Source organism: Equus caballus, chromosome 7, assembly GCF_041296265.1.
Source record: "Equus caballus isolate H_3958 breed thoroughbred chromosome 7, TB-T2T, whole genome shotgun sequence".
NCBI classification, from domain to species: Eukaryota; Metazoa; Chordata; class Mammalia; order Perissodactyla; family Equidae; genus Equus; species Equus caballus.
The window spans coordinates 15,953,989-15,979,156 of record NC_091690.1 but is presented as its reverse complement, the minus strand read 5'-3'; the positions used below and the strand labels follow the sequence as shown (position 1 = coordinate 15,979,156).

At 35.6% G+C, this 25,168-nt stretch overlaps 1 protein-coding gene across 29 annotated transcripts in view; it reads right to left on the bottom strand.

Moving 5' to 3' along the window:
* Positions 1-1,066: 1,066 nt before the first annotated feature.
* Positions 1,067-25,168, bottom strand: part of GRIA4 (glutamate ionotropic receptor AMPA type subunit 4) — a 368,128-nt gene continuing 344,026 nt past the window's right edge. For 6 of the 29 annotated variants that reach the window (XR_011440445.1, XR_011440451.1, XR_011440450.1 and 3 more), the window contains 3 exons: positions 10,248-10,362; positions 7,996-8,130; positions 1,067-3,579 (listed from right to left, as the gene is read on the bottom strand). Coding sequence is in view for 16 of the 29 variants with exons in the window: in XM_023644725.2 (XP_023500493.1) it covers positions 3,415-3,579; positions 7,996-8,130; positions 10,248-10,362 (415 nt within the window). In the remaining 13 variants the exon portion in view is untranslated. Of the gene's footprint in view, positions 3,580-7,860; positions 8,131-10,247; positions 10,363-11,974; positions 14,314-16,618; positions 16,734-25,168 lie in introns of those variants that run through there. The other 23 variants (XR_011440452.1, XM_023644730.2, XM_070272739.1 and 20 more) reach the window with 12 other exon arrangements.

Sequence of the window (25,168 nt, the reverse complement as noted above, 5' to 3'; positions counted from 1 at the left end):
CAGAAACTCTCCTGGATGTCACCTTTCATTTAGTTCTTATTCCTATTAGCACTTCATTGGTGTTGCAAATTGAGATATTCTGAGAAAATTATTAGCACATTTTTTCACTGATACTAACTTAATACATAAAGTTGCATGTATGCATTGACAAATATATATTGAACACCTACTATGAGCTATGCCACGGGAAACGGAATGAGTTGACAGTCAACACGGGGAAGGGATCTGGGAGGGAGGGGGACCAGAGAACAGCCCAAAGCAAATGCAGTAACAGTGAGACTGGCATTTTCAATAGTAGTTATTGAATTGAGTGTAGCAAAGCAGTTCTCCTGAGGGCTGTTTATATCTTTCAAATGTGGTCCTACAATTAACCAGCTGGTGTAACTTCCAAACTGGCTTTGCCTGATATGTTCAGGAAATTCTGCACTATGTGGTTATCTTGCTTACTTGGTAATTAGTTCTTTATGGAGCTAAATATTTTAACTTAAATGTCTTTAACTTAACTTAAACATAAATGTTTTAAAATCTCATTTCCTAGCTCTATAGCATTTCCTTAGATTGGTGTCCAGATAGATATCCCTCTCTACTGATGTCAAATTTAAAATTTTGTTTTTGGCAAAATTATTCTATTAGAAATTTAGCTAAATAATACTATTACTAATATAGAAATAAAACTATCAAGAAATATAACTCCCTAACTTTACATCACTAATTTACTCTGAGTCTTAAATGGAAGATATGTTTAGAAGTATGGCTAAAAACCAAATTGAGACCCTGTTTTGGCTTATTTAATTACCTACGACAACTTCTCTAGCTAAACAAATTGTTTCACAGCTAGGTACAATTACAGGGACTACCTTCTCATCTGATCAGAAAATTTATCAGATTGTCTCTTTTGTTTTTTTTTCCTACTCCTTCCAGTGAGGTAGATGATGTTATGAAATTAGCCAATCTTCAGCCTTTATTTTAACTCACTATATACTTAACACACACCCTAGAGACTATTAGTGAGGAAAGATGTTTTTCTGCTTTCACTTAATTAAATTAATTCAATTCAATTCATTCATTCATTCAACAAATATTTATTAAGCACCTACAATATGCCAGGCACTGTGCTGGGTATGCTGGGGATACAACTGTGAACAAGATTGACACAGTCCCTGCCCTCAAGGGGCTTACAGTCTAGTCATTACACAGACAAGTACACAGGCAATTACAATGCAGTATGGTAAGTGCCGTAAGGGGGAGAAAACATTAAAAGGGCACCTAACTCAGTCTCATAGGCAGAGGGTGGTGGATAGTCATGGAAATCTTCCCGGGGCAGGTTTCGATTTGAGTGCTGAAGGATGAGTACGAGTTAGTCAGGTAAAGAGAAGACAGGGAAGAGCTGTAGACTGAGGAAATCGTAGATGCAGTATCCCGTGTGCTGCTTTTGAGGTTCATTTGTGGGCGGGAGAGTTTGGGTAGAGGTGAGAGAAGTTGTGGAGGAGATACACAAGGGCCAGGTCATAAAGGGGCTCATTAGCTCTGCTCAAGAGCTTGGAATTTTTCCTGAGGGAACAGTGTGTGTGTGTGTGTGTGTGTGTGTGTGTGTATCAGATTCGCACTTTTTAAGATTACTCTTCCTGCAGCAGGGATTGAATGAGGGCTGGGTATCTTGAGAGTTGAAGCAAGGTAATCAATCCTTCAACTTTCCCAACTTTGTCTTTCGTGATATCACACCCTGTGCTCTCTCCAGCCCATTCAGTCACATACACTCATTAAACAAGCCATTGACATGCATGGCTTTGGGCCACTGCTCACCCATAAGGCTCTTAACATCTTCTCCACCTATGAAAACTCAACTCATCCTTCAAGGCCAGACTTCCAAAATCATCCTAAATTGTGCTTTCTGCCGAGATCTGTAAGTATTGTGATATCTTTCTGTATTATAGTACTTATTTTTATTTCAAATGACCCAAACCTTCTTTTGAACCATGTTAATTTAATCCAAACGTAACATAAGGTGATTTTTGTAAGTAAACATGGGTATAATTTTCTTCACTATTTCCAGTTGAAAACAAGGACTAATTCTCCATTAGTTGTTTATCCAAAACTATTATTAGTGCTTTAAATGATTTAAATGGAATAATGGGAATGGGGGGAGAAGCCCAAGAGACACATTATTTTATGCAGCAAAATACAGTCAAGTAAAACTTCAGCACACAATTACAGGGTATGTTGCTGTTGTGACAATGATTCATTCCCTAATTCAAACACTCCATAACTGACAATTCAACCTGCTGATGAGTCAAGATCTGTAAAAGAGGGTAGCTTAATATGCAAAAATAATAAGGGCTAGCTACGATTTCCATTATGGTCCACACTTGACTTCTACCATCCCTCCTATAGTCTTATGATTTCTCAAATAACTTTTACAATGATAAGAAAAAACTTTAAGCTCTGTAGATATTGTAAGAATGTCTGTTGTTTTATTCTTTTTGGTGGGTACAAAAACCACAATTTTGTACACAGAACAAGATTATAAATAATATCGATAACATGAGTGACCCGTAGTCTCTTTTGACTCTACATTGCAGACTGATGATTTTACGTTAACATTGTCGTCATTTTGTTTTTGTTCCTGGTAGTGAGACAAATGCAATCTGTGGACACCGACTCATGTGACAGAGTGAAGGTTATAGCAAACAAGAAGATGACCAACAACTTTTATAAAAAAAAGTCTCTAAAGTTTATTACAGTGATGGCATTTATATCAATTATTGCAATGTATTGTTCCCTAAGATGGTTAGAAAAAAGAATTGTGTTGTCCTCTACTGAATTTACGTCAGTTAAAAAGCAAGCATGTTTCAGTATTTGTTTTCTCCAAAGTAAGTGTAAATACTTCCTTTAAATTTTTTCACAGGATTTACATGTTTGTTTATTATTTTCTTATCACAGTTTAGTGATTTGTTTTCTCCGCTGGATAGTCTTCCGTTGAATAAATGGGTGTTCTGGAGACACAGGTTAGCATGTTCATTGACTTCTATAACTATTTTATCCCTTTCGGTGAAGACCAAGGCCTTTCTGAGCAAGAACTTCACAGTTGAATGTGCTAACTGGCAAGTCTGATTAGTTTTCAAGTCCACTCGAGTGAAATTTGTTGCTGTTAATACACCCATCCCAGCTCCCCCCACCCACTCCCCGAAAAAACCTAAATGGTGAGTTTTCCTGATATAAACTCTGAGTTTGGGTTTCCGAGCTGAGCTCATGCACACGTTGCTGCTGCTGATGTCTGGCGCATTAGGACGTACTTCCCGCTCTCAGCCAAAGGATTGGTTTAGCGACGACCCGCACTTGGCGTGTCCCTCAGGGCTGCGTTTCCATCAGTCACCAACACAGTTTAATTAAGGCACTCAATTATTTTTTTGGTTTTTATGGTAGGTCCGATGCAATGACAGCCAATCCTGAACTTTGTCTAATTGCAGTTCCAGTGTGTACAGCCTTTGGGCAGTCAGGCGTCAAGACGCGGCCATTCTCACCCACACTCCCAGTGATGGATAATCTGGCTTTGTTTCTTATGGCTTCAGAAAAGGTCAGCTGGGTTGCATGGAAAGGAAACAGAAAGAATGTGGAATGTTACAATATTTCTGTTTCTTCAACAAAATATGACACAACAAACACCAAAATATCAATAATTAGACATCTGCATTTTTTCCATATTCTTTTTGTCATATGAAAACTGCTTATCAGGAGAAAGGAAAGCTCAGCTATGCTGAAGATGAATCGGTCTCAAGTTTGTGGTCCTACCTGTTTAAAATCATAAAACTAGGTTTTGTTTGGCAAATCTGGGCAGGACACATGTTTTAACTTGCTACACCCTGGTACTTCTAGTTCAGCTTAAAAGCTCCTTTAGCTTTGACAACATTCTTCGTTTGAATCTTTTTGTCTTGTTAGAAAACCTTTTTACGGTGCAAGTATTATACTCTTAAAATCTAAACAATTTTCTGTTAGATGAATTTTCTAAACAAACTATACATGTGTGTACTATTCATGACAGATCTTCCTGTTTTCAGAACACAGATCTATCCACAGACACGTTCATTCATTCACACCAGTCATAGACATGACCCAGAATAGCACAGTTAGTGACATAAAGTTCATTCTTTGCCTACCATGGAAGCTAAGGCTCATATTTTACGAAGCTTTAAGTCCTTAAAGGGAGTGCACTGAAAGGGGACATATTTCAATACTTCGTGAATGGTCATCACTGGGGAACTTTCCAGATTGAGGTTATGGGGTCAAGTCTCTGAAATCCTCATTAAATTCTTATTCTCTGTCATATTAGGTAGCAGATAATAATATTACACAGAGAAGAAACAGGCAGTGTTAGTATGTAAATCTAATTACTTTCCTTTGTTGCCTTTAAATTCTTTCTAGAGCTGAATTTTAATGTTAACTCTACAGGAAAATAAGATAAATGATATATTCCCTAAATTTGTTATGGCTTAGATTATAACTTTCTCATAACTCATAATGTATCTTAATTCCCTGTTGTGAATTTAAGTTTACCTAATTCTTTAGGAAATTCCATCCTTGTATTTATTCTGCCCTGAAACTTAAACCTTTGAATGAAATTAGTAATTGGATTAAAAACTGTTATAAGGAAAAGGTTTGGAGATCAGGTACCCTGATAACTTCAGAAAGTTGGAGTCAAATTGCTAGTTAATGACATATATATGATAATAACCAGGTCATTATCATAGTTCTGCTTTTGTGAACCATCTCAAATATTAATACTTATCTTCAAAATCAGAAGTCAGGCTACAATCTCTAGAGAAACTCTCCTTAACACTAAGCTAAAACAAACCCAGACCAAAGTCTGGATTTGTTTCTTCAGATTCCCTTTCAACATTTGATATTAAGTAAAATAGATAATTATTTAAAAAAATCTAGTAGATTTATTTTGTCTTAATTTTTTTGAAGAGGAAATATGAAAATACAATTAATAAATGTATTGTGATTTTTTTGAAGTCATTTTTTCAGAAGGCTTTTGCTGTAAAATCTGTTTTCGTTTCCTTTCTTTTCTTGATTGCTTTTGAGAGGAAAGGAAAACATCTAAAGATGGAATGATTCCACATGCTTTCAAGTAATCTCTCCTTCTCTTTAGATTAATGCAACCGAATGTATTAGTTAATAAATCTATGACAGCTCCTTATTTTCTCGTTAAATCTTAGCATTCCTAGTTCTCAGCATTCTTATTTCCTTTACTTATATCTCCTGCTTCTTCCATAAAATGTCGTTTCTATTCATCTTGCTGTGAACCTATTGAGGCTGCTCAAACTGGAAAACTTTCTTATAAATTTACAGGTGGTCTGGGTTTGGTTGGATTCTTTGACTAATGTCTATGACCTTAATTGTATGTGTTTCCTTAAGGGGCAATCAATTTTATTTATTTGTTTGTTTGTTTGTTTGTTTGTTTTTAAAGATTGACATCTGAGCTAACATCTGTTGCCAATTTTCTTTTTTTCCCATCTTCTTCTCCCCAAAGGCCCCCCGTATACAGTTGTATATCTAGTTGTAGGTCCTTATGGTTGTACCATGTGGGATGCCACCTCAGAGTGGCTTGATGAGCAGTGCCATGTGTATGACCAGGATCCGAACAGGCGAAACTCTGGGCTGCCAAAGCAGAGTGCATGAACTTAACCACTTGGCCACAGGGCCGGCCAGCCCCGCCATCAATTTTAAAGTAGCTATTCTACCATATGTTAAAGGCTTCACCTTTTATTTTTGAGATCCTGGGACAATATTATTTAAATTATCAATCATTTTCATACTTACGACCAATAGAATTTTTGAAGGAAAAACTTGCTTAGTATGAGAGTGCAATAAAAACTGCCTACTTTCAAGTCTTCTCTCCAGGGCAGATCATTTCACTTACCCTGAATGCCAGTAAGATTTTTAAAAAGTCATATGGATATGACTGCTTTATTTTTATTTAACATTTATTGTCTTAAAACTTCAACCCCAGCTCTAAAGGCAATTCATGTGATGAACTACAATGACAGCTTCTGACTCCAATAATATTATTACATGTAAATACATAACCTGGGAATTTATCTCTCTTTTATTTATATTGCTTTTTTGCAATTTCCCAGAACTTTGTAATGAACTAGCATCCATGAGTATTTCTTTCCAGAGTTTTCTAATATTCTTTTCTTTGCTTCCTTGCCGTTGGACCTTGCTAATTGTTAGAATGCTTTTGCTGTGCCGAAGAAAAGTCGTTCTTAATGAACCGGTAAAAAACCTTTTTAGATATCTTACAGAATTCATCTCAGAATGAACTCCAAATAATTGACTCTGAAAACTGGTCAGGTATTGTTTTTCTCAGTTTGAGAAACTCTTTCTTCAATTCTGTAAATATTAAGATGAAAGCGTTCCTAGAATGGCCAAGAGAACCTGACACCATCCTAGTTTGTTGTTTTGCTATTAGAAGACATGCTGAGAACATTCTGATCTGAGAGAATTAAGAGTTGTTCTTAATTCTTTTCCACAAAATTGGGAAAGAAACACTTTGGGCCTACTTCTGTGCAGTTATACTCAGTCACTGATTTCTAGGTGATGGATAAAAGCAATTAGATCTTGGTAAAAAAGGAATGGCTTTTGTTCTTTGTTTTAAGACACTAACAAGTACTTCAATAGCTTTCAGATCAATAAATATCAGAATCAAGCACATTTCACTTGACATAGGCTCAGACGTGCATCTTATTCTTAGGAAAATTATATTGGGTTTTTGACACTAGGGACATCAAGCACCGAATGTCTCTCGTGGGTTCAAAGTCTCATTTATCATTGTAATCAGAATGAGCAGCCTGTTCAATTGGCTATTATATATGATTTTAGAAAATGGGTTTTAGAGACCTGATTTTAGGAAGAACAATAAGAAATGCTTTCAGATCTTATATTAAAACCACTTTCTATCATTAGAGGAAAAAAAGTAGTGGACATTTAGAGTCTTAAAAAATGATCTCCAGCTCCTATATTTCACTGAATGCTTACAATTTTTATTGTGACACAACGAGAGGATGTGAGTAAGTGGGGCTGATTGAAATGAAAAAAAGTCCATAATAACTCACTGCAATTTTTATCTTCTACTGTGTCCCTCCTACAGAACACATATATTGCTGACATTTTTGATGGAGAAACTGTTGTATTGCCTAAAATGTGTATTCGTCTTAGTGATACTGTGAACATGAAAGTTGAATTTCATCTAATAAATGGGAATTATAGTCAATATTCTGACCATCACTCCTGCCTAAAGATAGGCTCAAAGACTATGGTCAGATGAATAAGCAGTGGGGTTTCATTCTTTAAAAATAAAGTATAATGGCATGTGTAAAACAAATTAGAATAGGAGCTGAAATTTCTTGAGCACTTACTAGATGTTTGGAGCTTTTGCATACATTGTTTCTCAGAAAACAATATGATTATCAAAAATAGGCTTTGATTATTTGAAACAGGTTTTATGCTTATTTTGTTAGTTCTTATCCTAAACTTGGATTGTTCCAGAGAAGACTAGCCTGGTCTGTGTGCAAGGAAACCCAGATCTAATTTCCAATTTCTCCCAAATTTTGGGTAGAATATACTGTTTAAATCATTTTGCAGAGCAATTCTGGAGGTTATCTTTTGTCTTTCTGACCCTTTCAATGCAGATATCTATTGGCAACATAAAGTTTCAAACAGTACGTCTGCAGCCAAAGAAAACCAAACCACTTTGCACTGAAGTTTTCAAAAATAGAAAGCTCTAATTAGAAGCAAGCAATACCACCACTGGACAGACAGGTCACAACAGTACGTTCACAGGATGCATCCCCCACTCACTGTAGTAGGCCCTAAGTCCTACCCCTAAATTTTAATACTTTCGGTTCCATATACGTTGTAACCTTCTCTATAGGTTGCTAAATTCTGGGTATTCTGCGAGGAAGTTGGGTTAAAAGTCTGTGCACTCTTTGCCACCTTCATTCTCTTCGCTTCTGCCCTGGACTTGTAACAGAACTCTATCAAAGCCACCAGCATTGCCAAGCCCAAGCCGCCAACCAGAATGTAGAAGACGCCTGCTACGTTGCTCAGGCTCAAGGCACTCGTCTTGTCCTGGGGAGATAAAGACACTTGAGTTAATTGCGGAAATGTCACATGCAGAAGGTAAAAAAGAACACATGAAATCCAAACAGCTCATTAAAGGAAACGCTTAATTTAACCTGGAATTATTTACATGTATAAATCACCGATGTAGGTGTATGGATTTAAACATAAAGCTTATAACTCTCAGAAGAAATGAAATTATGATGATTACCAATAAATTGTGTGTAATTACATTCGATAAAATCTTTAACATTTTATCATTATTAAGTAGGCAGTAAAAACCACTATACTTAGCCATATATAAGCATTTATGTGTTTACATAGGGTGGCAGAAGTGGGCTTATTATTGTTAAGTTTGAAAATGACATGTTTAAAACCCAGTTACATGGTAAGGGGGCCTCTTTTGGCTTTCTTTCCGTTAAAATGTACTTTTAATGTTTGAGATTTATCTTGAATAGATCTAACTTCACATTTAAAGCACTAAGTGAGGGTCTTTGAGCTAGCAGTTTCACGTTTTGTTCATCATTACTTTACCAAATATAGGCAAATCATGTGCTTGGCATACAAATGACCATGGTCAAATGAGAAATAAATTATTTATGTATGGATAAATTTATAACTATTTTTACTGATTTAAAAATACGATTCCATTCCCATTTAAAAGTGTTTAATCAGTTAATATTTTAGATATATTATTCTCCAGAGCTTTAGTATACACACTATCTCATAAGAAATTCAGAAATAGTCAAGCATATGATTGGAAGATACTAAAATTGTAACAAGAATTCAGAATTTTATCAGAAATTGTAAATATGCATATTATATAACACTTTTCAAAAAAGTACTCTGGGTAGACTACCTGAAGGATGCCCTGTTCCTATCACCTTCTCGGAATAGGTTTTGTGCAAAATATGATTCAGACACTGAAATAGTTTTATTAGGAGAGTTTTTAATTCAAAGAATGTACTGTGTACACTGTTCACTTAGCCATGACATTAACTGATTGGACCACAAATTTAGAGTAACTTCATTTTTAAAATTTAATCACTCTTTTATGTATTTATGCTTCTCCAACTTTACATAAGGATTTGAGGTAAATATTTCATTATTTCGCCAAGTTGTCTCATTCCACTCTGGTTCAAAGTCAGAAAAAGCTGATTAGAATCTAGGGTTAAGCCCTGAAAGGGAATCGATTAACATTACTTTGTTTCCTTTTTAAACTAATTGAGGCTCTCCTATTTAAACCAGTCACTTCTTTAATGTCTTAGAATAACAAATAGGTTTTTTTTCTTTCTACAAGATACAGAACAAAATAAAAGAAGATTCCAAGAATTCTCAGCTTCCAGGCATTGATACTATATTCTATCAATTTGTGCAGGTATTTAGATTCACTGATAAATTGTTACATTACTTTCTTTAGAATAAAAATATAACTGTTTGCCACCTTATTCTCACTTGTCCTCAACAGAATCAGGCCTATAGTTTCTGGAATTGTTCTAAAAAGAATTCATGAATAAAAGATCTTAGAACTTGAGGATATTATTCATAAATGTTGATTTATTGAAATAATTTTGACAGAAGAGAATTGGAAGTCTCACTCTGTTTATCTGTCAGCACAGAAATATAGTAGGGCTTCTTCAAACTAAAGTGGGATGCTTGGCAATATGGCGACAAAAGACTGAACTTCTGAATAAGCATATATTTAATATTTAAAATCATTTTCTGGGTGACTACTGATCAATTTCCCATTTCCTGTTTTCAAAATGCATCTGTTCTTGAAATAATGGATTTCATGGCCTTTGCTGCCAAAACAAACAAACAGAAACCTAACCAAAAAACACTACTTTTATTAGTGGTACGTAAGTGTGAGAATAACATAAGGAATTTTATTATTTTATATATTTTTTCAGTTAATTTAAGTTTATTTAAAGTTTTACTATTGGGGAGCAGGTTGCAATTTCCTGAAAAGACAATCCCTGTGGCTGAAATTTATGACATTAGCTTCTAATTTAGGCAATGTCTAGAGAAATGCTTAGTTTTTACTGTTTCCATATGCTTTTGACAATTGCTCCCGTTTACTGCTTTGTGAACACAAGAGGAGGCCCCGAACTACAGCAGTGACTGACCTTGCTTCCAGAGTCCTTGGGTCCACATTCACCTTTATCGTACCACCATTTGTTTTTCAGCTTGTCTAAGACGCCTGCCTCACTGAGTTTCAAAACGGCAAGGTTTACAGGAGTTCTTCACGTGGAAAATAACATAAATAACATTATATATGTTATTTTATGTTATTCAAGTAAAACTACATTAGAATCGCATGGCAAAGTGACAGAGCAGAGGCCACAGTAGGTGCTATGTCTTGTACTGTAGGCCCAGGTTCAGAATCAGACATAAAACTGGGGCCTGCTCCATCGCTTTAGGTAACAGGCACATACTGCTTGGGAGGATTTTTAAATAAAATATATGCAATTACTGTGAATCCAAAACTATTGGCTTGGATTGGATTTCTTGAGCATTTGACAATTTTCCCAATGGAAATGTGGGAGTCATTCAAAATCCAGAAGCTCCTTTTTTTCCCCTCAAAATTAATGCAAGTGGCTGCAGGTTGACAGACAGACTTATCTAGAAGCCAGCTAGGACTAGTTTCATTTCTTGCAAGCATCATGATTCAGCTAGTGGAATTTTACTTTATGCTATAAAAGTATGTCTACAGTCTCCATTGTCAAATTGACTCCTTCACCACTCTCATCCAAGACCTAATGGAAAGAGGATGGCAATTCAGGTATTACTGACAAAGGGCCACCTCATGCAGAGGAAAGTCCTTTTAAGAGAAGTCTGTAACTCATTATATTAAAGAGTAAGCCCATGCTGATCTTTTCCTTTTGAATTGCAGTGTTTAACCTAAATAATATCACCAGAAGCAATGTTCATTGATCTTGAGTCCACCTTATTGAAATTAAGTACAAAGTGAGGTGACTATAATATACTCTACAAATTCTCACCAACAAATACATCTTAGGTCAGGAGTAATCAAGACTTTTAGGAATAGACCAACACCCCATACAATAAAATCCCATTTTTCTTTTCTACCATTTTTGAGTCCTTCAATAGTAAATACTATTTAAGGAGTCTCAGGGAGGAAAGGGTCAGTTATCATGAGCATCGGTGTTCCAAGGAATCTAAGAATTCTTCTGGTTTTCATTCCCATGTTAACCTCAGTGTGTATATAACAAAGGCTAGGAAGATGGATGGGAAGCAGTAACTTCTAGGCTCTTCTGTTGTTATTGTTTTTGTCATTGGTTGGGTTTTATTTTTTTTCGCTTTTGCAAACATTCAGAGGGAGACTAGTCACATTCCTCTTGACATTTCTAAGCCTGCCACAGTCATTTTGTCTGTCTGTATCTCCTAATGCCTCACTTCTAGGAAATTTTAAGTGTATTTGGAGAAACACAGCATCCATTTATTTGGTCACCAGGGGATTAATTCCATAAACCTATCTACACGACCAGGTAATGCTTCAACAATGATGGTGATAATGATAGGTAACATTTTACTGAGCGCTTACTACTCACTAGGCACTGCTAAAAGCATTTTACCTATTTAGTTACTATTATCACCTGCATTTTACAAATGTGGAAACCAACGCACAGAGAGGTTAACTCATCTACCCACACAGCTAGGAAGCAGCTGAATATGGATTTGTAATAGTCTGACTTCACAGCTTGCGCAATTAAAAATGTTGACAACAGAAAACTCAGGAAATGGGGTTTCTGGTTAATTGAGTTTTCTGATAAACAGTTAAATCCATTTATTTTTTTGTACTGTGAGTTCTGAAAAAAGTTTCTAAAACATGTTTTTCTTTTTGTTTGTCTGGTTTCTGAATACCGTTTAATTGTTGTATCAATGTTATGAGATCTTACAAGGTTCATTGTTCCATTTAAGAAGAAATATGGATTTGCTGTGATCCTAGAATATTATATTGTTTTTTGGACTAAAATCTAACATGAGCATGATTTAACTCTTTCTACTAAAAGCTGAGTTTGTGAGTGGGCTGGGGTGAGGATTATGGTTAATTGGGGTGCTTGGTTAACGTCAGTTAATCTAGGTTTTACGATCTATACCCCCTCACCCCCAGACTTTACTCTCTCCCCTCATGTATGAAATAACTGTTAGAAAACCATACCTGTGGGTTGGTTGGTAAACTGTGAACTCCTTGAGAACAGAAACTATGTCTCAGTCACCTTTGTCAAATAGTATTTACCAGGGTGTCTGACTCAGAGTAGGTGCTCTGTAGGGTTGCTACATTTAAATTATTTTGAATCCAGAACAAGTGTTTCCTGATACTAAGGGTTTTTAGGTCCCCAGGATAGCTTGCCTTTTTAACACACATATAAGTACATTATATTAGTCTATAGTGCACTTCTTGAATGGGATGTGCTGTGAGGAGGAAGACTTCATGCTGAAAAGAGAAGGAAAATGAAAGCAGAGTTTCCTTCAAGTTTCTTCTAGAAGGGACAGTTGAAGGTAAAATTGTGGATTAGATGAAGACTGCCTTTGGTTTATCTCTCTCCCTTTTTAAGGTACTACTTTCCCCTACCCCTTTGTTTTTTCCCCTCGCCTCTTTGTTCCTTCTCCTATTCACTCCAGTAGCCTGGTTTTAGAAGTTACAGTTAGATTGGAATTTTGCATGTGAGATATTTATTATTAACCAAATTTAATGATCAGCTGGTGGAGTGTCAGGCACTGAGCAAAGGATTTATTACTGGGAGATTCCTTCTCCACGTGTTGGCTTCTCTTACTGGTTTTTGTCTACCATGTTTTTTCCTGCTTATGAATGCATATTTTCCATAGAAATCCCTTTATTCCTGCATTGGTTTCCATGGCGGTGGTGAAGGGGAATAGGCCATTTATAACATATTTTAAAGTCAGGAAGGGCTGTGTTCTTCAAAGTGCCAAATTGAAAACTGAGTATTATGGGATCTAACGTAATTCCTTACGGACAGATTATTTGGTAATCACATTAAAAATGATTTTTATATGAATACCCACATTTATGTGGATATATATAAATATACATCTATGTGTATTTTTTATACATAGGATCAAGTATAAATAGAAAAAATCAACAGTTTTGTAGATATTACTAGCACTGTGGGTCATTGATGATTGCAGACATTGCCAAAATTTCCAACTAGAACCAGGATTAAACAACTCACCTAAAAATTGGCATAAAATTCTGTGTATTGTTTGTGCTCAGACTAAACCATGTCAGATTAATCAAAGGGGAAAATGAGTTTTAGACATTGCAGTGATACTTTAAAATTAAGTTCACTGTCAATTAGTAAATTTCTGTTCCTTTATTCCTAAGAATGAATATGAATTTCTTATGACCATATAAAAAGACATTGCAGGAATATTAACATGATCAAGGGAGTAAGTTTTCAAACAAGAAAATTTGTACCCCCACATCATGCCTTTCCACTTTATTTCATTTAAGATGCGGGAACTTTTTCCTTGTTTCTTTTGTTAAATTTTTACATTCCAATGTGAAACCTCTTGACTCAGGGTTGCTATGGCCAGAACTTCCTGAGCTGGGAATGGCTATCAGGTGAGTGGAGATGCTAACTATTTTGCAGCTGTGGGGTGTGACTGGAAGCTGCCACAGGGACTTTAAATAGTTCAATTGTTGGTTATATTAAATCCCAAGCTCCTGGAGGGAAAGGACAGTGAGTAATTCTCTTTTTCCCCACAGTTACTGACACATGGCCCTCTTAAAGCAGAAGTCTAATAATTTGCAGCCGAATGGAAGGCTGGAGCCATCCTCCCTGCTTACCGGCCTGTGAATGACAGGTGGGTCAACTGTCTCCTTGTAGGAACCTACTCACGTGTGTGGTACAGCTTTCCATGGTTTCCCCCTTCACTAGGTGAATCACTGTTAGGAAAGTTAGTTTTGTCCTACCAAGATTCTGTATTTGAAAATCAGATGACACTGGATTTCAGCATGCTTGGGCTGAGATCTCTGAGTGTGCGTTTTTCCCTTTACAATGAAGTGGCAGCATTTAATTGTCTCTTCCGCTTTCACTTTACGCTCAGCAAAGGCTTAAGAGCCAGCTTCCTTCTCCAATTCAGCACTTTCCTCCTGATTTTGCCTCTTTTGAGGAAGATCAGGCCAAACGAGAGGGGAGAGGTAAGCTGAAAAAGAAAAACAGTCACCTGAAGAAGGTACAAAACAAAAATGAAAAAGCGACAGCTGCCTCCTGGGAATTTACTTTGATCTGAGTTAGGTCAGGGCATTTATAATATCACCTTTCATTATAAATTCAGAGTGGGCATTATTAGCATTTAGATTGTAACCACCTATCGTCTTGGTGATAAATATTACATCAATATATAACCTACTGGAATGTTTTTCAGTATGAAAAGAAAATTCCTGAGGGAAAAAAGAACATAATGTAATTTCATTTGGGAGGAACATTTTATGTTAATTTTTTATAACATTTTAGAAAATTACATGTTAAGATTTGAAATAACAATTTGAAATATCATTTTGTAGTTGATGTTTGGTGAAAGTAATGTACCATATACCTATGAGAACAGGCAGTTTGATTTTTGAAAACTACAAGGTTAGAATCATATTTATCTTTTTGCATAACAAATATTTACTTAGCGTCCATTATGTGCCAAACAACGTTTGGATGTAAACAGATTAAAATCCAACTGAGTTGTCCAATCCTTTATTTAAATAAATTAAAGTGACTTTTGTTACATTGATTTTTCCATTATGTGGATGCACATTTCTGCTCCTGCTTGCTTGCTTATTTTTCTCTGAAATGAGTCTTTAAGGTACACTAAAATAGGACTTCATTATTCATTTTAGTGGAAAATTTTGCGAAACAGTGTTATACTTGTGAGAAAAATAAAAATTTGCAAGCAAAAGTTTTCTAGTGGAATAGAATATCTTTGCTTTTCTTTTCTCTGGTGCTATTAGAACACATTTTCTTACGTTTCTAGTTTGCATGGAGAAATAGTAGATTATCAGTGTAAACGAATACTTTGTGATATATATATTATATATATATTTATATTTTCATGGGAACTATCAGAACATTCTAGGCAAGTTGGGGCTCTAAAATATAAAAAGAGTTAATACTCCTTATCAAAACATATGATTAGTGCCTCGAATGGAGATGTCTTGAAGGAGAACCATCCCAGAGGAACCTCTGAGGATTCTTTCTAGCCTCTCTCTGGTGCTTTTTTTTTTTTTCCGGGGACTCAGATTTTCTCTCAGGACCAGGAGATGGATCAGGTCCACACAGTTCTGTTGTCTCCTCCTCTTTCATGCCTCCCTTTCTGGCCAGAGTATTCACTTGGCAAAGTCTCTCCTTCCTCCTCCTGCAGTAGGGCTGGTAGTTAGATGGGAATGTAAAAGTGAGCTGAATTTGAAAGGCTTTTTAGGTTGGAGTGAGGGGGAAGTTAGCAGGATTGGAAGAGGGTAAGGGCAGCTGCCATCTCGACAGGTCCTCCCTCAAAACAGGGCATGGTTCAGGGGCTTGGGTGGCCAAGTGACAGAATTGATAGCCCAATCAAGAACCTGAAGATAAGCAGGACTTTTTGTTTTAAGCAACTCTCTAGATTTCAAAAGGAAGACAAGAATGTATACTTTTACATTTTCAATATTCTTGCATACCAATTGAAGGTATGTCAGAAAAGAAAAGTCAGAGTATTCCCCTCTCTGGATTGTTTTTGTTAAGTCTATTCTTAGTAAGGAAGGATTCTGGGACACTAATTAATAATTTCTGTTAATTGTGCACCTTTTTTTCCCTTTAGACACTGCTTAGAAATTAAAAAAAGCAAACATTATTTTATAAAGCTGGAAATATGACGTGGACGCGGTGAAGACCAAGCTGAGTTAGTCTTGTTTTTGTAGACTGATCATTGTAGCTTGATCCATTTATGGAAGGCAAAAAAATGCATAGTTCACAAGACTGTCTGTGACTTTTGTTTAACTTGTTGTTTAACAGAAGCCTGAGGGTTTTAGGTGGAGAAATTACTTTCTGGTAGGTACTCTAGACAGGCTAGGTGACAGGTTATTGCTGTTACTTAAAAACATTTCATAGAAGTTCTGGCAAAGAAAACAAGACAGACATACCCTCTCCAATCTCCCTCCTCTCTTCACTAAATTGCTCTTTCAAAAACTTGCATCCCTTCCTGCTTTCCAAAACCAAGGACTATAATCGTTGTAGGACTATGATGTCTGATCCACAACCTTCTTAAAGCCAGAGATTTTCAGAATTTATTTTAATTAGGTTTGTTACTATGTCCCCAAATTGGTAATGGTTGCAAATATTTTTGCTTTGACAGTAATTGCATATGTCAGTTTGCAAAGGGACTTGACCAGCAATTCTGGTGGCATTAGTAGGTCTGAAATGTGTCTCCCAGCAGATGCACCTATTACTTTATATACTGTTTACCCGCTTTTGGTGACATTGAGGCTAACCTTGGAGTCACCTCCCCCGCTGCCACATTCTCCTTTGTCGTACCACCATTTGTTTTTCAATTTGTCCAAGAGGCCTTGTTCATTCAGTTTTAAAACTGCGAGGTTAACAGCATTTCTTGAAACGATAAAACATATTTTGTAAGAAACTGCACAGCTGTTAAGATGTTAGAAGGAATGAGGACTTAAGCTCTTTTATAAGCTTCTCCCAGACGCTAAATAAACCTCTCATTTTGCCATCCTGCAGCCCCTTCCACCAGGGTCCAAACCAAAGGCAATTGTAACTGATTCCAAAGTGTATTACGCATGTAGTATTTGGTGCTGTTCACTTTCACAGTTCATTTATTGTCAAATAACTGACATCATTATCAACTAATTACATGGATTACTTTTTTGTGCAAAACAGTAATAAACTTGAATTTACTGGTAATTGAGAAAGAATTGTGTCTTGAATTCCTTTGCCTCTAAGAATGTCAACGACCCAAAAGAGACTGAAATGAAAATTCATTCCCAGAAGGAGAAACATTATGGCATAAACAAACCAACACACCAGCCACTGATTTTTGTGTACTGATTTCCTGACAACAGTGAGTCGGGCTTAATTATTATTCCCTTTACTGTTTGTGTGAGTTTAGTTTGTTTATTTGTTAGATTTAGTTGGTCTCCAAAGCTAGGATTTCCAAGTTTGGTTCAGGATAATCAAAAGAAAGGTAGTTGCAGCAATTAGGGAAAATTTCTTGAATTTGAATTTTGTGTTGATTCTTAAAGGCATTGGATGCTGTTTAGAAACTAACATCACATAGCTAATTTGACTGTTTAAATTAAGTAATTAAACCCCAGGAAGTCATGCTGCTTGTGATGGACTTTGCAAACAAACACTCTATATGAAATTTCCTCCATGTTTATCTCTACAGGGGAATAAGGGTGGCACATTTCAATTATTCTCTCAGAGGATTAAAAAGAAATATGTCATGGACTTTTGCCTCCCATGCATTTGGTTTCTCTCTTGCTTTCAAGTCACAGTTTTTAAATGAGCCATTAATTCTTTCAAGAGGGTTTTCAGCATTTAATAAATTTCTGTTAAATCTAGCGAGTGGTTTACGTACTGAGAAAATTTGGGTACAGTTGTGCTATGCTGTTTGATAAATACTGAGCTTGATGACTATTTAATGCCAAATCAATTATAGATAAAATAAAACAACCCATATTAGTGAGTAGCACTTGAACATTGATTTACAAGTGAAATACTTAGTTGACTAACCAAAAGTGTTGCATATTTTACTACTAATTAGCCTATTAAAGGGTTTAGTCTCTTAAAATATGTTTGTAATATTTCCAGTAAACGATGTTCATTTTCCAGCGTTATGATGGTTTGATCCAGTTGGAGAGTAACATTTCCCACGAGTAAATTGCACACTTTGAGAGTATTAAACTCTTCTTAAGAGTAAGACTGCCATTTATGAAAAACTTAATAATTAGCTGTTCCCACATTCCCAAGTAAGTGCCACATTAGTGGTGTAAAATAATTAATATACTTCCTAAAGTGAACAACACCAGGTTGTCAGTTTAATCACCAAGAGAACCAGACTAAAATATAGGAATGGAGGAATATTCAGTGAAGATAGAGACATCTATTTTTTTAAAAAATGCTTTTGGGAGAGAGAAGTTGTTTTAACTTATTTTGTGTCCACATTGTGTCTTTTAATGAATTAAACCTAACTACTAAAATGTTCTATTTTGGAGAAAACTATTTTTATAATTCACTTTATCTGAGCCTGAAATATTCATATAAGTTTTTTTAATGGTATCCCAATTATTTTATATGTTGGTTTAGACCATTCCTTTGACAAAACTAAAACCATTTCATGAGAGGGTTATTTAACAGGGTTATTAGCCATATCCAAAGACAGTTTCACAGCACAATAGAAAACAAAAAAGCAAAATAAAGGAATGGATAAGGAAAAAAAGCTTTACGTTGAGAAAATTGTTTGGAATAAAGCTTTCTACAAAAGTATTCTAAGACATCGTCTCTCTAATACCACCTAATAGGCCATGTAAAAACAGTTTAGTTTCACACTGCTATCCGTATACGTGTACATGTACATAGTAGGTTCATATAATACACTTGACCAATAGATAAGTCACTGCTCAATTCACAATTAATCCACGTTTGCCTTCCAGAAACATGTGGTCCCTTGATAAAGTCCACTTAATACTATCATATGCAAAATTTACTTTTCAAATAATGCATAGAAGGCATTTTGTAATTAATGTTTAGAGATAGGCTTCAGTATGTCAAGATTTCTTTGCATGTTAAAAGTGCCTGTTATTTTCTACAATTGTTCCACTAAAGACGTAATTCCTTTATATAACCAGTTTGGCTATAAAGGCCTCCTTAGATTGCTGTTTCAACTGCAGCATAAACCACATATACAAGGACCATGTGGACATCTCTTCTATGTTACTGAATGCATCTCTCTTGTATATTATTAATAAGAAGAATCATGAAATGACTTTGAAGAAAATACAGAAAGTTACTTCACTCTTCTTGCTAGAATAGATTAAAAAGTATTTTCTATCCAGACAAAAAGAAAAAGGACCTCTGAAGGAGTAATTATAAGCAGGTCTAAGGAAGTCATGAGATAAATGAGGGACATAGAAAGCAAAGCCTTGCTGCAGCACATTTTACTGTTGCTTTGGAACCCCCTTCCTTCATTTCAGACATAGATTGCAAATCAATGTCAGAAACACAAATTGATGATAAGGGATATTCTTGTCCTGAGTAAGCATCAGAGAAGCTGTAATAGCAATCTGCTGAACAGATAAGAGATAGAAGAAAAATGTTAATGGGATATTTTCTACATTAATTATTTCTTTTTTTCTGTTAAATGCAGCTTTTACAGAATAAACTAAATTGAAATGGATTGCTTTCATTTAAAAAATAGAAGGAGAGGAAGAAACAGTGGCCACTTTCTTGCTGCATGTGTAAACCACTTGAGAGCCCAGGTGTGTTGACAATGACCTTATAGATTGAAATAGGACCCAGGTAATTTGCTTATTTACCTTCGCCTTTTATGCCATAGTGAATTCTAGGTAAGAAAATCTCTACTCCAAATAGCTTATTTCAGAGTAGTGAGATGCTGGGAAACTTGACACAGGGTTGGAACAAAAATGCACACCTAGTCAAATTCCAAGACCTCTGGAAAACTTCCAAAGGTTTTTATCCCTGAAATTTCCTTCAATTGGGCTTGAGATTATGAAAATCCATACCTCATTGCCCTAGCGTCTGGGACCCATTTTTGTTAATGAAGAATCTTGTTGAAATACCACATAAAACAAAAGCTATAGAATGGAAACAAACAGACCTAAACTTTTTCCATTTATGAATTTTGGATAAATTAATCTAGTGCAAAGTAAGATTTTCTTATTAAAAACACGCCTAATTCAGGCTAAGATATCTATTTCTTATTCTCTACCCTTCTATGAATAATTTATCATTAAATTCTATAGATTTGGATATGATTTCATGCACATTTATGCCTTACTCATTATACTTCTTCTGGACCCTATTTCTTAGAGTGTAATTTTTCTGTCGGTGAGGTTTTAAAGTTTACATCGGATAAAATGTCTACCTAAGTAAATATCAAAGATTTTAAAAGTTTTTAAGTTTAGTAAAGTATTTTTATGATTTCCTGGATTTGAGAATATTATTGCAATGGACTGATACATATAAGCCCTAGATTTAGCCAATGTCCACACACAAGATATTTAGGGAATATATAGTTTATAGAATAAATAATTTGCAATATAATATTCCGTCTGGTTAAAACACATTCAATTCTATTTTACTTAATAGGATATATATTTCATTGTCAGCAATGATGTCAATAATGTATGGACCTAACACAAGTTTGTCTAAACTACTCTATAATTTTGCTAGTGCTTTATTATCCTTGTCAGAAAGGATCCATGAGTTACATACACACGAGAAATTCTCCTCAGTTTTAGACCTGTGGTCTTTTAACTGGAGTGTTCTCTTCATACTAAACTCTTTATAAAATTTAAATGTCAGGTGTTAAAATGTCCAGAATATTTACCTGAATGATGCTGGGAATTTTTTTCCATAGTCCCCAATAAATCTTAATATATCTTTAAAAAATTTAAAAATTTGTGAATCAACAAGAAATTGCATAAACAAATAAAAAATTCGCTTTAAAATCAGCAAAGGACATTGGTAGACAATTTACACAGGAAGAAATAGAAATCATATAAAAATAATTCAACCTAACTTGGAATTAAACTAATGTGAATTAAAGCAATACAAATTCATTTTTTGCCATTCATATTGGGAAAGATAAACGTAAAGATAATGCTCAATATAGTCAAGGATTTAATAAGATGGGCATCTTCATAAACTGATAATAGAATTAAAAACTGGAAAGAAAATACTATGGCTTTATACAACAAAAGCTTAAAACCAATTCTTACCCTTGATAATTATTGCTAAGGTGGATGATCAGTGATAATCATTTCTCTTTGAGGGATCAATCTTAAGAAATTAATCAATGATGTTGACAAAGTAACACAATAAATCTGATAGTATATTTATATTGCAAAGCATTGAAAGCAATTTACATGCCCAACAGAAGGGGAAAATTAAGTAGATTTTGGTGCACAACTCCAGCTTGATTTAAGTATCAGAACCACCTATTAAAAATGCAGATGCTCAAGTCTAACTTTGCTGTATCAGATTCTTCTGAACTGGGGGCAGTGTATCTACATTTTTATAAAGCTCCCAACTTGATAGTATTGATAAGCACCAATAATCCATATGACTGAATGTTTACAGCCATTAAAAATTTTTAATAAGGGAAAATGCTTAGAGTATAATGTTAAGTGAAAAAAAGGAACAGATAGTGTGTGTGTGTATATATATATGTGTGTGTGTGTGTGTATATATACACATATATATGTATATAGCCTTAATGGAAAAATATTGGAAAGAAATACAATGAATAGCTAGCTATCTCTGAGTGGAGGGATCACAATAGATTTGCATTCCATTTTGTTCTTTATGCTTCCCCACACACCCCAAATTTCCTACAATGAGAAGTGATACTTTAATAATCAGCAAAACACAAACCAAAAAACCCCCCTCTCAATTATTTTATAATATAATGCTTAGTAGAATTGTTTTATGCAAACCAAAATATATATTCTATTTTGGATCCCCCCAAAACTGAGGAAGAGGTAGAATTTAGGAGTTATTCTTAAGGATCTCAGAGAAACATTCATTGTTCCTGATTATGTGGTTTGCTCTGGTCCACTTGGTTTTGTGTCTCTAGTCACAAGCTGGAGGACGTGTGATGCATTTGGCTTCTACAAAGGTTCTATCTCGTTTGAAGGGAACAGGTCAGGCAGAGGAGTATGAGTAATGCATCAATTAGCAGGCCTACCCCATCAGATAGGATCTGCAGGAGGTTAATAGAACTCTCAGTGGTCTAGAGGGGAGACTTGCTGTTTCCCACATATTTACATAAACAAGGTGAGTTTTCCCCCTTAGGCTGAATTAAGTGAATGTGATTCTGAATAGACTTGAGCTGCTAAGTGGGCCATTTGAAAAAAATATGTATATACTTCTGTTCTTAGAAAAAGAGATTCCATGGCTGGCAACTATATTCTTCCCTAAACAAGTACATATTGGAGACCCTAAGAAAAAGTCTTTTTTGATTTTTGCAGGAATTAAAAAAATGCATTTTAAAAAATTTTCGATCATTTTACATTTTTACTGTATCTCTTTTTTGAAGTCAAACTAAAATTCCAGATTCAAAAATTCATTTGACTGAAACTTTGTTATGCAGCAGGTGGTGGTCTAGAGGTTCAGATCTGGCGCGCTCACTCCCACAGCTGGGGTTTGTTTCACGATCAGGGAACCACACCACCCATCTGTCAGTTGTCATCCTGTGGTGGGTGCCTGTTGCTGTGATGCCGAAAGCTGTGCCACTGGTATTTTAAATACCAGCAGGGTCACTCATGGTGGACAAGTTTCAGCGGAGCTTCCAGACTGAGACAGACTAGGAAGAAGGACCCGGCTACCCACTTCTGAAAACAATGGCCATGAAAACCCTATTAACAGCAGCGGAGCATTGTCTGGTCTAGCCTGGGAACTGTTCAGCTATGCTGTACACAGGGTTGCCAGGAGTTGGAATCGACTAGAGGACACTAGCAACAATGCAGCAGGTAAACATATGCAGAAATTTTTCCAGGACCACTCTAATAAGAAAATAGTAATTTCATGAAAAATGAGTAATAACCAACTCTGTATAGACTATTTATTCTGTTATTTAAACGATGACTGCATTGTCAGTATTGTTGAGTTGCACACATAAAAGTAACAAGAGGAGACAGGGAGGGAGGAGCATATAGCACATGAGATTGTACTTTTACGGCTTAATTAACGATGTCCCTGCACATAAAGGCGGATGGAAGATTTAGCAGAAAAACTGAGAATTTACAACAGACCCCAGGATTTTGTATAAAGGCAATTAATAACCGACTGAGAAAAAGAACTATTTTATCAACCAAGAAAATATAAAAAGTAAATAAAAATCAGTAGGTTGTCAAATGATAAGGAGTTAAGAACTACATATGTCTGATGTTAAGGAAAGGCATTTGTGTTCACAGTTTTACCCTTTCTCAGCTGTTGAGGCCCGGAAGTGTCACCAGTTCTCAGCATTATCACTGTTTCACTACGTTTCCAATTTAACTGGTGGCTGCGCTATTCTTTTTCTTCCCAAATTATTCCTTCCAGTAAACAAGCACAAGGCTCTTTTTGCTTCATTGGATTTGTGCATTCATTTCCAAAGACAGAATTTGGGCTAAATTGCTCTACATATATATGCAAACATTTTTAGAAAAGATATTAAGTTTTCACTCCAGTTTGCTTACTCAATGACAAGTAAGATTTGCATAAAATGGCACTATTAATCAATAATTGAAGATCAAAGTTAGGAGGGAAATTTTTTATCCGTGGAAAGACAATTCCGACCTGGCATGATTTATAATGAACATCTGAAGATCACATTGATAAGAAAGGATTTATCATCTTTGTTTCGGATTTTGGATGACATGTATGCAATTAAGTTCGTGTATAGAGACCTTTGTATTTCATACTCCAAGTGAATCAAAAAGAACTGAACAAATTGCATAGATACTGGACTTGATCCCAGGCATTGTCTCTAAATTGTGTGTTCTTTGGCATTTTCATGACTAATTTCTATTTGAGATAGGTCTGAGGAATGTGATGCTTTGAAGGAACATTGTAATTTTTGTGAGGATGTCTGCCAGCAATTTAGTCAGAGTGCTAGCTAGAGATTGTGAGAAATGAAAAATTTAATTATGTTGTTAGCGCCGAGTATTTTTTTTAGGTAATCCTTAGAACGATTTCATGCAGTTTCGTTTTATGATTCTGTCAGTTTTAGATCACAGAGTAGCATTTTTTAACCTCCTTTGGGTCATGACCTGTTTCAGAAATTGAGATAAGCTATGGATACTTTCTCACGAAAAATGCACAAACAAAACCACAGACTGGTATACAATTTCCAGGGCTTCACACACCTTGGAAGGGCAATCATGAACACAGATAAAAAACATTTGTTCTAGAGTCTAATAACACTTATTTTAAAATTAATTAACGACTACTTTCAAGTATGTCTATTAAAGGTAAGAGAAATAAAAATATTTCTATGACTCATCGTGGCTCCAGAATTTTAACAGAGAAGAGGTTTTAAGATTGTGATTTGGCAGGAAGGAACTTCCAAGGTACCAGCCTCAATCTGGGATCCTTCTGCAACCACAGTATGTGCAGGGCTTCTTTAAGGACTGTATGTTAAATCAATAAAATTAAATAAAACCCGTCGAAAGATACGGTCAGTCACCCTTACATAATATTGATAAAATATCAATTATTCGTATTAAATGATGAAAACTTTTTTATTTGTGCTGGCCTTGGGGTGCTCTTTGAGATTATATGGGATAAAGTCCCCACCCCAAGCCACCCCCTTGCTATTATCATTATCCCTGATCAAATCATACAAAAGAGGGCTTCGTTTCAAGACGAGATCACAGCTACCTAGACTGTGAAGTGCTTCAGGTTTTCTCTGAATATCATTCACTTTCTGAGTTGTGATTATTATTATGCTAAAGCAAAATTTCAAAAATACAAGAGCTGGTGGCTGTCACACTCACTCCATCACGGCCTTTCACTCAGATGCCTTGTCTGGCCCATAATTTGCTGCATGGCCTCTGCCTCTGTCCCTGACTTTGGATCCCTTCATCTCCTAAACCATGCTCCTTATTCTCTTTGTACAATTTCCAGAACTCTAAATCATTCGATGGACCACAATCACGTTTCCTTTTTCCATTCTTTGCTGAGTCTTTAAAACTTCCATCAGTTGCTTTACAGAAGTAGAATCCTACAATTTTTGAGTCAAAATGTGGTTTAGAGGCTGTCTCCAACCTTCTCATTTTACAAATGTGGTCACTGGGGGCTAC